The sequence below is a fragment of the Ochotona princeps genome, chromosome 2, assembly GCF_030435755.1.
Source record: "Ochotona princeps isolate mOchPri1 chromosome 2, mOchPri1.hap1, whole genome shotgun sequence".
Lineage (NCBI taxonomy): Eukaryota > Metazoa > Chordata > Mammalia > Lagomorpha > Ochotonidae > Ochotona > Ochotona princeps.
The window spans coordinates 118,132,264-118,148,091 of record NC_080833.1 but is presented as its reverse complement, the minus strand read 5'-3'; the positions used below and the strand labels follow the sequence as shown (position 1 = coordinate 118,148,091).

The 15,828-nt window shown below is 43.0% G+C and overlaps 1 protein-coding gene across 4 annotated transcripts in view; it reads right to left on the bottom strand.

Moving 5' to 3' along the window:
* PBX1 (PBX homeobox 1) overlaps window positions 1–15,828 on the bottom strand; it is a 314,626-nt gene that overhangs the window by 73,937 nt on the left and 224,861 nt on the right. For all 4 annotated transcript variants that reach the window (XM_058660561.1, XM_004589132.3, XM_058660562.1 and 1 more), the window contains 2 exons: window positions 9,410–9,600; window positions 1,905–2,040 (listed from right to left, as the gene is read on the bottom strand). In XM_058660561.1, coding sequence (XP_058516544.1) covers window positions 1,905–2,040; window positions 9,410–9,600 — 327 coding nt within the window. The remainder of the gene's footprint in view (window positions 1–1,904; window positions 2,041–9,409; window positions 9,601–15,828) is intronic.

Below are 15,828 nucleotides of genomic sequence, written 5' to 3'. Positions count from 1 at the left end.
TGTCCACTAGGCAATACCCTGTATCCTGGACAGGGTATGCAATTAAGACTTGCATTAACTAACTGTTCAACGGTCACAGTACTCAAAAGGTACTCCATGGATCCAGGAACTAGGAGAGAGATTTCATAAATCAAATAACCCAAATGCACCTCACGCACTCAAGAGTGAGTCTCTTAAAACCTCACAGTTCACTCTTATCAGAAACACATTCCTCGCTTAGCTTTATTCTATCTTACCATGTTGTTTCTGCCTGGGACTTGTTTGGCCATGAGTGCCGTATGAGCCTTGCATAGCCTTGGTGTGGTTGGCGAAGGGAAAGGTGACACAGTTGGTCAATAATCATTCCAATAGGCAAACTCCTTGTGTCTTCAGTCTCCACAAAGAAGAAACAAGCCATGATTGCGTGTCTCATCTATATCTAACATAGCTTTGCTTCACAAGTGTTGGTTTTACTTTCCATATGGATCATAAATTCTGAATCCCAACCTTTCAGACAACACACTAAAATCATTCTATCCCAAGCAGATTCCATGGCTGAAATTAACTGACTTGTCAGTTAGTGATGTGTCTCAGACCTAGAATCGTTTCTCCAAAAAGCAGCAAATATAAGCAAACATCAATTCTTTTTTTTTTCTGTAAACAATCATTCTAGCCTTGGACAAAAATGGTTATGGTCCTAGGAAAAACTGCTTGGGTTTGACCACTGATATTTTACTTTGTCCAAATTGTCAAAACTTGAAATAACCTTCAGTCAGACCAAGGTACCCACGGTACCCACGGTAGGTCTGGGCTAGAAGGGGGTCTTCACTCTGCCTCATCAGAAAGTGTGTTTTCAACCCACAGCTTGTCAGGGAGTTCCTGACAATCTCTTTATTGAAAACACGCTTTATGGAGTTCTAGATTTTGCCCAGATCTGATTGTGCATAGCTAAACACAGGTAAATGGGATAAAAACCCTGTAGTGAGTAAGAGACGCCAGGATTCAATTTAGGAAAGTACAGATGTTCAGTTCATGCAAACTAGCATTTAATTCATTTGAAAACGTTAAATGAAGTCACTCCTGAGCATGGACTTCTGCACTGCTCTCTGTCTTCCCTCCTTTTAATGGAAATACCAGTATATCTGGTTTCCTTCCATGTAATATAAGTCTGAGTGAGTATTTCTTCATCGGAAATATCAGTATGGTATTTGAGATTCAGATTGAATACAAAGTTTGCCTGGGTCTTGTGAGTATACAAAATGTAAACACCTATACATATTTCTTTCTTCTCTACTTCATATTAATGTCAGAGGCTAGTTCTATAACAATTTTATAAAAGGTGTCTTTCCAACTCAACAGGCACCTGCTATGGTTCTTGCTCAGTGGGGGACAGGGACGTTCAATGACATTTCATGCAACTGTTCCAATATAATCATCGTGACAAGTTAAAATTCCTACACTCCATCAGTTATAGAGGCAGCACATCAAGAGAACACATTTAAGCTCCTTTCATTTAAAAGACTAGAAAATAACAAGTTCGAGTCACTGCTTTAGAAAGCTCTTGCATTAGGCAAAAATGGGGGCTAAGGCGTTGACTAAGGTTGAAGAAACAGCAGGAAAGACACAGACAGTAGCAAGAACGTGTACGCTATCTCACCCATTTGATGCAAGAGTGCTCAGTGAAGAAAACCCCACTGCTGGCTTTATACTCTATCCTATTTGCTCACTTGCTTCTGCAGGTCCATCTTAAGCTTTGCCTGTTGCTCACCTGGAGACCCTGGTATATGTTAGATCAAGTGCTTACCTTGCCATTTCCAGGCTTCAGCTGACGGAGTTCATACGGTATAAACCCAGAACTCCAAGATCCCGTCATGTGGCTCCACCATGGCCAGGCTACACACTGAGCCTTTTGAAGGACCCCTTACCTGGGAGACTGTGATGCCACACTTCTTGGCTAACTCCTCTTTGGCTTCCTCACTGGGGTAAGGGTTGCTGAGATGGGAATAGAAATATTCATTCAGGATTTCTGTTGCCTGCTTGTTGAAATTCCGTCTCTTCCGCCTTCACAAAGAGAAAGGAAATAACAACACACCAGTTCACACAGGTTCTGCTTCCAGGAGAAGATACACTGGTGAGCAAAAGGTGAGCGAAATGCAATTTGTGCAAAAGGGGCTGAATGGCCACATTGCAACTAAAAGTACATCTTTGATATTTTGTGCATTGTCTGAGCACAGGAGACAGAAATGCTAATTAACCAAAATTTGTGTCACCTTGGTTTTGACCCTTGGATCAACTAAGTGCCAGCTGTGTGACACTAGTCACCTTGCAAAGACTCAGTTTCTGCAGCAACAGAATCTTTCTGCCCTCACAGAGTTAGCAGGAAGTAAGGCAGGAGGCAGGCATGGACAACAGTCAGTTCAGTGGTTTGAGTTTTCTTCCAGGCGTTGGGCCTCATCTCTACAGTAACAGATTCTGGTCACTCAGTCTTCACCACTACCAAGGTAGATAGGATTATTCTATTTATTGATGAAGAAACATGTCAGCAGCTCACTTTAGCTGGTAATCACCCAAAGGCACGATCTCTATTCAGCTTTGGCCAACCACAGATTCCAGCCTTAACCCTCTACACACATGGGTTCCCGGAAATCGCACAGGACACCGGAGCTCTGTGTTAAAAAGAAGATATATAATTTCTCCTCTATTCCACTTCCAGGGAAATGTACACAATGTTTTTAACTGGGGAAGAGGACAAGGAACTGAAAATGAGCCTTCTGATTTCTGGGCCTCTTTAGAGGGCAAGAAGTCGCTTTTATCAGTCAGTGCAGATGCTAAGTGGTAAAACAAAACCCTTTAGAAACGATTTCCACATACACGCTTTCAAAAGAAAGAAAACCACTTGGTAAACCGTGACATTTTTTGCCTTTTTTTGAGAAAAAAAAAGTGCTGATTGAATTAATTCAAAGTGAGAATCACTGTATTGCTTCCTGATAGTGAAGGCCTGAGCAACAGCAGTTGCTCAAGGGGAACTCCGGGCTCACTCTCCATGCTGGTTGGTCATGCTGAAAGGTGTGAAGCATTCACACCTTCAAATGAGTTCGATCAGCATGTTTGTCTTTCTTGCTTTTATCAAAAGCCTCTCATTATGGAAAAAATTTCTGGAATATTTCTGGTTATACCAGAATATACATTCTCTCAATGTAGCCAAAAGAAAGCACTGATAGCCATGCTAGACAGGAAATTCAGCTAATACCGTGTTTTCACAGTCCCACTTGGATTAATTAGCACAATAAAGTGCCTGATTTTACCGGATGAACACCATCTGTCCACAGGTATTAACCACATCTGTCCAGATTATGCCAAGCCCAAGTCACTCTCCCAAATCATGCTGAGTTTCTGGGTCATCCAGCATCAAAAACCAGACAGTTTGGATTAAAGAGTTCAACTACAAAGTAGGAGTATGTATTAAAAGCACTTGTGCCATGGGAATTTGAGGAAGATGGCCAAGTGGCTGACCAGTCTCTAGGCTGGTGTTTAGATAACTTTTGGCTTCTCTGCCTGGAGAAGATGCTCTTTTAGGCTCAGGGAGCCTAATTGGGACAGACTCAGTTGTTTGCATGAGCATTACGGTGTGTTTTTTGGGACGCTTCCAACTGAGCTCACAGAAGCCCCCCTGGAATGGGCTGGTGGTGTGGGGATGGTGCAGGCAGCTGTTCCTGCTCTCTTCTCCTCACAATGTACACTCTCCCCCTTTCCCCAGTGTGGTCTCCTCTGCTCCGATGGAATAGCTCACTGTCCCTTGCAGTAGCTGTCTCCAGCCAGGGCCTTTGAAATCCAAGGATGAGCATTTTTCAGAATTTCAAAGAACTTAGTGAAAAAGCACATCTCTTGATAGTAAGACTCTTCAAGTCAACAGCCTTGGATTATAATGTCATCAGCCCAGTGAGTTAACACCTTCAGGAGCCTTGATCATTAGGTGTCCAGGTTTTGAATAAGAAATGTGGGAACTGATGAAATATGACTGGATAAGGTTTTAGGGACAGAAACTACTTGACTCATAGGGCCCATAAATTGTTACGAAAGACTGATGACAGTGAGAAGAGCAGGCATCACAAATATTGTCAACTTCCAGTAGTGTTACCTCCTAACACCTCTCCAAAGAGTCACTGCCCCATTTATTGCTGCACTCAGTAAGCAATAAAACAAACTCTATGTTTACAAAAGAAGTAACACCTTCCAGTCCAATCGCCTGTCTTCTCTGTTGCCTTTATTATTTAATGGCACTACCATGAAAACAGTTCATTGCAGTTGCCAATTTGTTCATTCATTCAAATATTTAAGAATTTAGCATGGCCAGAACCTACGAGTGATTCTTAACTACTCCTAATTTTTTTAAAAATCTGATGATTGGGCTCAAAGCAAAGCCTCTCTTCCATTCTTGCTGTCATTGGTAGCTTGATAACATCATCGAAGAATCTGACTAGCTTAACTAGTACTGTCCAATGAGACCTCTTGCAGCGAGGGAAATGTTTCCAATTGGTGCTTTCTAATATCAGGGCTATTAGCCACATGTGGCTAGTATGCACTTAAAATATGGACAGAGTAAGTGGACAGCTAGCTTTTGAATTTTTATTTAGTTTAACTTAATATTATTTTAATTAATTTAAATTTAAAATTTAATAGCCACATACCAGACAGTACAATTCTAGACTGATATTTTCCAGAACTAATGTCCAGCAGCCATCCTGGACAGAGTACAGCTCCAAAGACAGCAAAAGCCTGGGCTATTTGGAAAACCTCCTGTCTTCCTCTACTCCATAACATACCAAATGGGAATATTTTCCTCTGGATATGTACAGGAAATGTAGGGGTATTTCATGCATGCATCGGATTACCTTGTTTCCAAGTTCATCTCGCCTTTACTAAAATAAGCCCTAAAGTAGTTTTCTTAAACTACAGATCACGTCACTAAGAATCACAAATGTAAATGAAGATATAGAGAATACAGTAGAGTATATTCTGTAGTGATCATTATCATAACTGCCTTTTAACGTGATTACTGTGCACCAGGTATCACACTTGGTCAGTTTCTCTGATTACTTAAATCTTCCTGTTTACAGGACCTCCCCATTTTATAAATAAGCAAACTGAGTCTGTTCTTGAGGGTCACAAAGTCACGAGGGTTTAGCTAGGATTTGGATGATTTCAAACCTTCTGTTGTCACTCCACACTCCCTTCTTCAATGGCTCAGAGTTTCTGCCAGTCAACAGGGCAAACTGAAAAATCTCCACTGCTCCAGTGCATCTGTCTCTTTCCTAATGCCTCATTTCTCCCAGTCCTAAACACTCTCTGTGCAACGTCCCGTGTGCCGCAGAAGGCCCTGCACACCACCCTGTTTGCATCTCTTATGCAGTGGGTCGCAGGTATCCTTAAGCTTCCCCAGCACTGCAGAGCATACCCCTGCAGGAGGGGAGCTACGTCTCCTCCTATGTGAAGCCCTTGTGTCTAACACACAGGGGTACTTCAAAAAAATGTGTGGGAAGGAGAACAAGAAAAGAAGTTTATTTTAGTCCAACGAGGACTTGAAACCCATATATACATAGGGTCTTCAAAATTCTACACAAAGCATTTTTATAAAATTCTGTGGACACATTTCAAAGTCTATTGCAATAAAATGAGCTTATCTTTCAGCTTCATGTTTCCCAAGATTTTTTTTTTAAAGATTTATTATTATTGGAAAGCCGGATATACAGAGAGGAGGAGAGACAGAGAGGAAGATCTTCCATCCGATGTTTCACTCCCCAAGTGAGCCGCAACAGGCCGGTGAGCACCGATTCGATGCCAGGAACCAGGAACCTCTTCCGGGTCTCCCAAACGTGTGCAGGGTCCCAAAGCTTTGGGCCGTCTTCGACTGCTTTCCCAGGCCACAAGCAGGGAGCTGGACGGGAAGTGGAGCTTCTGGGATTAGAACTGACACCCATATGGGATCCCGGCGCGTTCAAGGCGAGGACTTTAGCTGCTAGGCCACGCTGCAGGGCCCATGTTTCCCTAGATTTTTAAAAACTGCTCTCACATAGTAAGCACTTGAATAGGTGATGTGGAAGTGCTGAAGTGGGGAATGTGGAAGTTACCCCTGTTTCACTGTACCCCATGTTATCCCTTGTTATTTGGCATCCTCTGAGAGCCAGTCTTGCCTCACCTCTCCCTCACTTCCGTGGCCTTATAGGAAAGTTGGTGGATGGGTGGATTTAATGTGTAACATGCACAGACTATCCCAGGACACTACGTGCTCTGTGAAGACAGGATCCACATTTATTTGCATTCTCTTCATTTTAGCTGTTCCAGTTGGTAATATGACAGCAGACAGGAGAAATTCAATTAAATAATGAAGTCCAAAGACAGAGCCAGTCTGACAAGATCTTACTGGATATCCTTCCCCTCCCCCACCCCCATCATCTTCCTCTTTTGTAGTTTATTTTATATAACCCTCATTATCACAGAGAAGTACAAAGGTATATTTTTAATCATTTTTTATGTTATTATAGTTATCTTCAGGAAAAAAAAAAGTTGTGGGAAAGAGTTTAAGTTCTAAGGTTCCTAACCCCTGTGTGCACACTTGCCCTGGGAAAGAATGGGGTGGTGACTTTGAAGGGAAATTACTTCTCATCATTTAACTTTGATGAATGAAAGGAGTCGGTCAGTTAATACTTTGAAATGGAGAGATTTTCCCATTGGCTTTCAGGAGTAAAGCAAGCAGTCACAATGTAAAACTGCACATGATTGGGGAGACCCCTAGAAACCAAGAACCCACACTCAGAGGCAGCTGAATTGTGCCAACAACCAGAATGAGCCTACAAGAGAACCCTGAGCTTGCATCTAAGATAATGGCTTCGCCAATGCCAACAGGTACGTGGATGGAACTGCAGCAGGGATCCCAGCAGAAATGGTGAGATTCCAAATCTGTGTTGTTTTCAGCAATTCCATGCGTGTTGATCTGCTATGCAGTAATACGAGGCGTGTTCCACACAACAGAGTAGTAACATTCAATTCTTCATACCGGTTAGATCCCAAAGGCTAATCCTATCACTTTATCAAACCCTCTTTGTGCTTTATTTGTCCTCCATGAAATCTTTCTTTGAGGGGGTCCTGCCCATCAGAGGCATAGTCTAAGCAGCACGAGACTGTAGGAGTCAGTGGGGAGTACTGTGCGTGTTTTTTCCTATGGTTGACTTGGCTCAATCTTCCAACTGTACTTAAGGGACGCAGGAGGCAATGATGTGACTTCCTCAATCGGGAAGTCTGACAATCATTTATTTCTGAGCTGGGAAAGTCATTTGCTCAACGTTGGGCTGGCATTTGGTGTTATGTTTTTCCAATGGTAGTAAATATACACTCCCCCCTAACCCCAGCACAAATAAATTATAATAGTTTATTTGTTTTATTTTTGAATCTTGGCTCAGAGACAAGGAATTGAAGGTTGCAGCCAAAGCAAGAAAAAGATTCTCTCTTCAAATGATTGTTCTTCTGGTGCCAACTGGAAGAATCCAGGCAAAGGCTGGTGGAAGTGAAGGGAAACCTATAAAGCTCGCCTAGTTTTGTGTCTCTCAGAGGCTGGCCTCCACACTGGGCACAGTGGAATTACTGCGAGAAGAAAGCCAATGAGACAATGACTCTGCTTCTCCCTTCTCTTGCAGTTTGTTCTTGAAAGAACCCAGTCTGCACCAAGCTTCTCTCCTTTTCAGTATCTGCCAACATAACACAAACTCCAGCATGTTAAGTAGGTGTGTCAATGGCAACAGTCCCAAGGAAGGAGCCAGACACAGGCCACCAGTCACGGCTTTCGGCACTGCGTGGAACAAGCTGCCTTACAGAAGCAGGCTGAGGAGTGGTCATGGGCAAGGCTATGGACATGGGGATCTGCTCCAGATTGTTTCTGCCTAGTCCTGCTTTATTACTAGATTAAAATGGGAACAATGATCTTAAGTTTCATTTTTCCTTCTCATGTCAGAATTATATTGGCCTAGAGATACATTTTGCTAGCTGGCATTCTCACTTCTTGTTCCCAGAAACTCAAAACAGGGGGAATTTAAGGGGGTTCAGGAGCAGAGTTATGTAACATATGATTTCAGAGGTGGAGAAATTTAAGAGGAACCATGCACCATTTTCTGTGACTGAAAAGGGACAAATCTACAGATCACAAAATGGTATTCTGGCCCAGATGGGTCTGAGATTCTAATAATGATAATCACAGCCTGGAATTACTTTCAGTAATTGAAATAAAGAATGAGAATGTCTATATTCACAGAAGATGAAAAGCCACTTTACTCTGAAACATCTGCACTGTATCAATCATCAAAATATTCTAGAGCAGATGAAATATAGGCTTACCAGTCTCTTAAGAGAATCAAAGTGATTCTCATAAATCTATTGATCTAGATTTGAAAAACCAAGAACTGATTATTTGTTCTATTGAACCAGTTATTGTCTCTTTTAAAAAGACACTTTTATCTATGATTCAACAGAAATCTTCAACGGAATCTTCAACAGAAATCTCTGAATTCTTGAGTGGCAATACCAGAGAGAAAACATCAAATCAGACAGCCTGTTGTCCTTTCACACCCAAGGTACCACATCTAACTCTTCTCTGGATGCCTAAAACATAGCTCAGAGTGTACTGAAGTGAGCAGTGTATGCTCCCTTGGGGTCTGTCTACAGCTTTCAAACAAACAGAACTGGCTCTCTTGGAGAACACTCATCCCTACAACATGGTAATGAGATGGCTAATGGGCCACAGTTACATGTACGAGACCAAAAGATGCTACAAACCAAAAGACGCCATGCCTTTTCTCTCATCCTGCTGCTCACCCCACATGAGTAGCAGTGGTGAGAAAAATCCTCTTGGACCTGATGCAATGGCACAACTGGCTAATCTGTGCCCCCTTCAAACACCAGCATCCCATATGGGTGCTGGTTCATGTCCCAGCTACTCCACTTCCCATCCGGCTCCCTGCTTGTGACCTGGGAAAGTAGTGGTGAAGGCCCAAGTCCTTAGAACCCTGCAGTCACTAGGGATTCCCAGTAGATGCTCCAGGCTCCTGACTTTGGATTGGCTCAGTTCCAGCCATTGTGGACATTTGGGAAGTGACCCAGTGTTTGAAGATCTTTCTGTCTCCTTTCTGTAAATGTTTTTCCAATAAAAACAAACAAATGTTTTTTGTTTGTTTATTTTAATTTCTCTGTAGTCACACATTTTCTTTGGCCCTGTGCAAAAAACCAATGACTTCTCACACCATAGCCAGTCTTGACCAAAACTCAGAACCATCTATCAGATTCGTGCTACTGTTTGTTTTAACATTGAACGCGGTGACACTGGAGCCTTTAGGTAAGAAGGCTACCTGTGGTTCTCCAAGAGGACATGGCACCAACAACTTACCGTGCGTCCAGAAACCGGGAGCGCAGGATCATGACGGCCTCGCATGTGCTCTGCTTGAGCTGCATCTGGATGGAGCTGAACTTGCGATGGATGATGCTCACCATGCGCTCAATCTCCTTGGGAGAGATGGGCCTGGTCCGGCTCTGTTCTCGCAGGAGATTCATCACATGGGTGGTGAACTCGTTGCATGCCTGGAACGGCAGGACAACACAAATGGGGGCCTTGAATATCTCAATCGTGGCATACATCTGTGATGTGAGGTTGGGTGGGCTTGACTAAAAGATGTTTGCAAAGATATCAGGAATTTCGTCAAATCAGATGGATAAAGAAGTGACAGCCTGGAACTTTCTTTTAGCCCCTCAGGGCTCTATGTTTTCGCTAGGAGTTTGATATTTTTCCACAAAAGAGTATGGATTTATTCCTAATTATTCTTACTCCTGAGAAACGATAAATCCTAGTACAAAATACAGTTCACCCCCCTTTGCTCCAATGTTAATAGCCAAAGAGAACTTGGGGTCATATTATAGCACAAGTGTTCCACCTTGCTCATTGTCTCGGATGTAGTAGACTTCCAAATACACGATTCTGGGATGTAGAAACAGCTGAAAGGGTGGAAGTAAAATCACAGTATTAAAAGTTTTGATAACTCTTCTGGGAAATTCTTCGTCAGTCTACTTCTATGTCTGGTTTAAACATAAGAACCAATTCTGTGATGGGCTTTTCAAGATCCACAATGTTTATAGCACAAGAGGAAGCTGTCCCCAGGCACTAGAAGAAACAGCATCCAAACACAAGTTAGGGCTTTGAGGAACTACCTCTGCAGATGCTAAAACTCAAGTTCAGACCACACACCATGAGTTCTTTATCTTGAGAAATCTGAGAAATATTCAGAAATCTGTGGCCCAGAGACATGAAGGCATTTTTCCAAAGGCACACAGCAACCAAAATGAAACAGAAGCAGGAACTGAATGATTCACTTTCTAGGCCATGGCCTTCAGAGCTTAAACCTGATGCTTTGAAAACTAGTTCTTGCATTTCATTACCATTATTTAATGCCCACAGTCTGATTTCCACAGCTAAACATTTAAGAAAATATTCAGAGTTACTCAGAGACAGGCCATAAAACTAGATATGATTCCTAACGAGAAAGGCAAGGTGATGCTTTGAGAACTGAAGAAGGAAGATCTTAGTGGTCTCTTACTTAGCTAACGGAGGCACTTTAACACTCCTACTGATGACATGCACTGATGCGCTTTTTACAGCACAAAGTCCTTCGTATGGGTCGAAAATTCAGGAGCACAGGCTCACTAGTTTCTCATCCAGGAAATCCTGGAAGATTCTCTGCCTGCAGAAACATAGGCACATGCAGCCACAGAGCTGTGCCCACGCTTAGAGAGAGAAAGACTCCATTGTGACCTTGTCTCCAGAACCTTTGGGCAGAACCATCACCACGCAAGAGTTTACGTTCTTCATCTAAACGAGGTATCATGCCTAACCCTGTAGCAACCCTCACAGCGCCCATGCTCTTGCGCAGTGACCTGCAGACAGAATGAGTCACCCGCAGGAATCCAGCAGAGCAGGCTGAGTAGAGGTGTAAATTGCCCAAATTCAGATCCCTGCCATTGGGGTGCACATGGCTAGAAGACCTCAGGAAGTCACTGAATATACGAACACACTTTATTCTCCTCAGCTGTGAGATGGGGGTGTAGTGAGGATGAAGTGAGTATTATCTAGGTGTGCTTGGACCTACAGACACACGTCATCCTCCCCACAAAACAGAGACAACATAAGGCAATTTGTGAGTAAAGTTGAACATCTGATTGTTATTTATAGCCCCTATTTTCCTGCTGAACTCTGGTCTTTTTGCTTTCCATTTTGTTGAACTCTACTTAGTAGAACATGAAGATTTTGAATATAATGTAAGTTAAAAATACATCCTCTAAAAGCAAATACATAAGATGTAAATTTGAAAAAAAAAATCCAGTGTAGTTTCCTGATTGGGTAAGCTTCTCCTGGCTTCAGCTTCTCTGTTGGTAAAAATAGCAGCAGGTCTTCGGGAAGCTCCCGGAAGGCATAGTAGGTGCAGCCACCAACGAAAGCAGGCCTTAGCAGAGCACTGATTCAAACCCTGGTTAGCAGCTATGATGGCACAAGTGCTTGGGCCCAGCCTCTCACCTGGATGGAGTTCCTGCTTTCTGGCTTCACCCTGGTCCTGACCTTGCTGTTGGGGAGTAAACCAGTAGATGGAAGGTCTCTCTGTCATTCTGAGCTTCAAATAATTTTTTTTTAAATCACAGAAAATGGAATTGAAAGATAAGTTAGGACTGCTGCTGCTGTAGCAGGTTAAGCTGCTATTTGTAATATTCGAGTACTTGTTTAAGCCCCGGCTGCTCTGCCTCTGACCCAGTTTCCCTGCACTGACCTTGGGAAAGCAGCAGATGGGCTACGTACCTGGGTCCCTGTCACAGTCATGTGACAGACTGAACTGGAGTTGCAGTTTCCTGGCTTGTGGCCATTTGGGGAGTGAACCACCACATGGAAGATTCTCTTTCTCTCTCTCTCTGTCTATCTCCACCCATCCTCCTCCTCCCTCTCTGTCACTTTGACCTTAAAATAAATACATAAATAAATAAATATTTTTTTAAAAAAAATAGAAAAGTTTATGTCGATGTAAAGAACTGAAAACCATCCATGAGTCAAGGTGGTAAACACATCCTTTCCAACCTCCATAAACAGCTGAAGACAAACCCATAGATAATCACACCCTTAGGACTTTTTTCTTGCCATTCAGAAAAGCCATTACAGAAACACAAGCTCTGTGTTACAAGCATGTACTGTGTGTAACACTGGGCCCTGAACACAAAAAGGAAGGGAATTCCAATCTGCCAAGGAGCGAATGGCTGAGATTGTGGGGCCCGAGGGATGAAGAGGGGAGACTACGCACATAGCAAACATCCCAAGCATCTTGCCAGGCAAAGGCAACAGCCCACAGGACTACAGCCGCCCTCCCTCTTTAAGCCTTAAAGGGAGGAGGGGTTCACGGGGAGGAGGCATTGTCGAGTGCACCAGCTCTCAGCTGGTAAACCACACCACTAGGCTAATAATTACGTGCTTCATTACAGGTGACTAAAACAGTCACCATATCGGCTGTTTATTCAGGGCATTCATCCCGGGGCCCTTTCTGTTCCAGGATAAACAGACAGTGGAGTCCTTTCACCCACTGCTGAGGTGGAACAAAGCAGCTGCTGCACAGCCGCTCAGGAACAACCGGCAGAGAACAGAGGGCTCACAGCCACTTCAGATGGACAGTGCCTAATGATCCAGATTAGTGCTGCTCTTGAACGAGCCACACCCTCTCCTCTGCCCACCCGCCCCCCACCGCCCAAGCTTGGCACCTGCAGACGCTGGGCTACTTCTGTGCGATGAGGCACTCACCTTAGGACACGAAGCAGACCATGTAGTGGTCACAAATATAACTAATGGGCTAAACAGAGTCCCCGGAGGCTGAAGACTTTGGGAGTAAGGCGGACACACACAGAGCAGTGTTAATAATCGGAGTTCAAGGTGCAACCTCCACAGGCCAAAGAAACTTCTAAAAAGAGGCTGCTTAGGCTCCAGAATAGCAGACTTGGATAAAGGCCTCTCACAAACCCCTGCAAAGGTCCTGCAGTTGAAACTCATATCCCACACTCTACACAATGCAACTTCTTCCTTCACTTATTCCAGTTGGATTTGGATCCCAGTTTTACCCAGAGATATAACGGAGGTCTCAGGAGTGGACTCCATTAATCCAGTCCAGGTCCACATTAGAGACTGAAAGCCATTCAATATGGCAACCGCGTTATTTACAAACTCTGAAGAACAACGCAAAACTACAAGAGGATCATTTCCTTAGATAGCTCTTGGAGTACAATCAGGGTTTCTGACATCTTGGCTTGAGGTGCTAGAATGAGCCAGGGTTTAAATACTTGGCTTCAACATAATGTGTTGAAGAGGTGTTCTACCAGTCATTTGTGATGAATAAAACAATTGTCTCCATTTCTTTCGAAGGAAAGTCTCTATAAAGCTACACTTTATTTAATAGCCTCAGGGTGAAACAACGCTTGAATGGGGGGGATGAATAAAAGAAAGCAGGCATGAGTGGTCATAATAACTAATTATTTTATGATTATCTGCAATACCCTACCAAAAACAAATCCCTGCAGAATGCACTATTAATCAATTTGGGACTCTCACATAAGTATTACCAAAATAGATGGCCATATTTTTATTTGAATGGGGGTTCTTTAAAAAAAATGAGGAATTGTTTCAGAAACATGAAGAAGATATATCTCTCAGACACACTAGCTAGAAGGTTAATAGCATAATTTTCTACAATCTGCTATTTACTATAATTAACAACATAACCAATATTAATAAATTATTAACCATCCAGATTGCATCAAGCAGTATTCATTTCATAACCGGAAAATGCCTACCAAAAAGAGAACATAATTTGCCCTGTACTGGAGTGCCCAGTTTCCACCCCTTATCGTTAAAAGGGTGGTTTCCCAGGAGAGCAGATTTTCAACACCAGCCTCCGTTAGTACTAGCGATCCAATCCAGCGAGGTAACAGAGAGGACAATTGGTTGTTTCAATGCATACAGATGTCTACATTCTCTTTATTAAAGAGTTACACATTTTTTTTTCAATGAGAATTCCTGGACTAAGGATCAAAGACTGGATTCCAGGGCAGACTGCCCCTCACCTTTGGTTTCTGACCTGTGTGAAGCTGGAGATGATGACAGGACCTACCCTGGTACTCAGCCACACATCAGCCTAAAGGGGCAAGCGCTGTGATGTTGGCCACAGTATTTTGTTATTGAGAAACACGCTACTGAAGAACACTATGGCTGCCAGTGTTTTCATTTGGATGAGGGGCAAAAGAGTGGTAAGAAAGCTTACATCAAGAAAATGGTCATTTTCTCTCTCTTCTGGCCACCTGAGCTATAAATGAAGCCTGTTTTCAACACCTCCCAACCTACCTGGCCCTCCGGGGATGGGACTAGAGGGGAGAGCCACAAGCTGGCCTCTTCTTGTACCCTGGTTGTTTGCACTTGTTCGTCTGGATGACAAGTGTAGACAGGCTGCCAGGCAGAGGCCAGTTACCCTTGCAAAGATAAAAGATTTGAGTAGGAAGAATTCAAGAAAACTCTAAGGGACCTTTATAGGAAAGTCCCCATCTATCTTCTAGAGTTAGGGAGACTCCAAATTCTGTCATGGTGGTTCAGGCGGGAAAACTTAAGAATTGGACCAGATTTGGCAGCTAACAGCATTCGGGTCTTCAGGGACCAACACCGTGGCAACAGCACTGGTTATTTCCAAGAAGGTAGAAGACCAATGACTTACAACTTCCCTCTCTTTAAGTCCTCTCTACACCTTTCTGATGGTTGGATTTCACACGTTTGGCTTTAAGCACGACACCAAAATTTGTTTTTCCCAACTAAAGCTACACTTCTAAAGTAGACAAGAATGCAATAATGAAACTCTTCATTTCAAATTATAAAAGGGCTGTTTCTACTTTAAAATTTAAATCTCTCTATTAGGCTTGCATGCCTCCAAACCAGAGAGTCCTAAGTGGGCTACTGAGGATTTTCTGCCCTTTGTATTTTTTTCTCTCTTTGAGCTCTTAAAAAAAAAAAAAGAACGCTAGCAGTGGAAAATAAGCTATGAGCATTTTAGTTTATCCAGAGAGAGGACTGTATACATATTTTTCAGATAAATGGCAAAAGACAAACCGATGGTATTCAAGGACTGCTAACAAATTAGCACTGTTCCTACTAATCAGAAGACACAGTCCTGGTGTGTTAAGTGGTGCATGTGGGTAGCAGGTGGGGATGAGGGAGCTTCTCCAGTACACAGGAGCTCTGTCACAATTAAGAATTTTGCTTTAATTCACTATTTTGTCCTTGGAGGAAAGATTCTGGCCTAGCCATTACAGCACCCAAATTCCTTACTGGAATGCGTAGTTGGAAACCCAACTGGCTCCTGAGCTCAGCTTCATAAAAAGCTTAAGAAATAGCAAGTGATGACTCCAATGATTGGGTTCTTACAACCAAACTGGGAGACCTGGATTCAGTTCCAACCATTGGGCCTGAGTCGTGGTCCAGGGCTGGCTACTGTAGGCATTTGAAGAGTGAATGAATCAATGAGAATTCTCTCTCGCACACATATACTTTCTCTAAAATAACTTTTTTTCAAGGCTTTTCCTTTCATGCTCATGATTTACACTCTTTCGGGTCTCAGCCTCCAAATCCACAATCATGTCTGTGGTGTGCACTATATAAAACCCTGGATTTCACAGAACCTGTGACCTGGATTGAAATGCAAGTTTATCTGATTGCAGAAGAATACATTTGATTCACAATTGAACTGTATC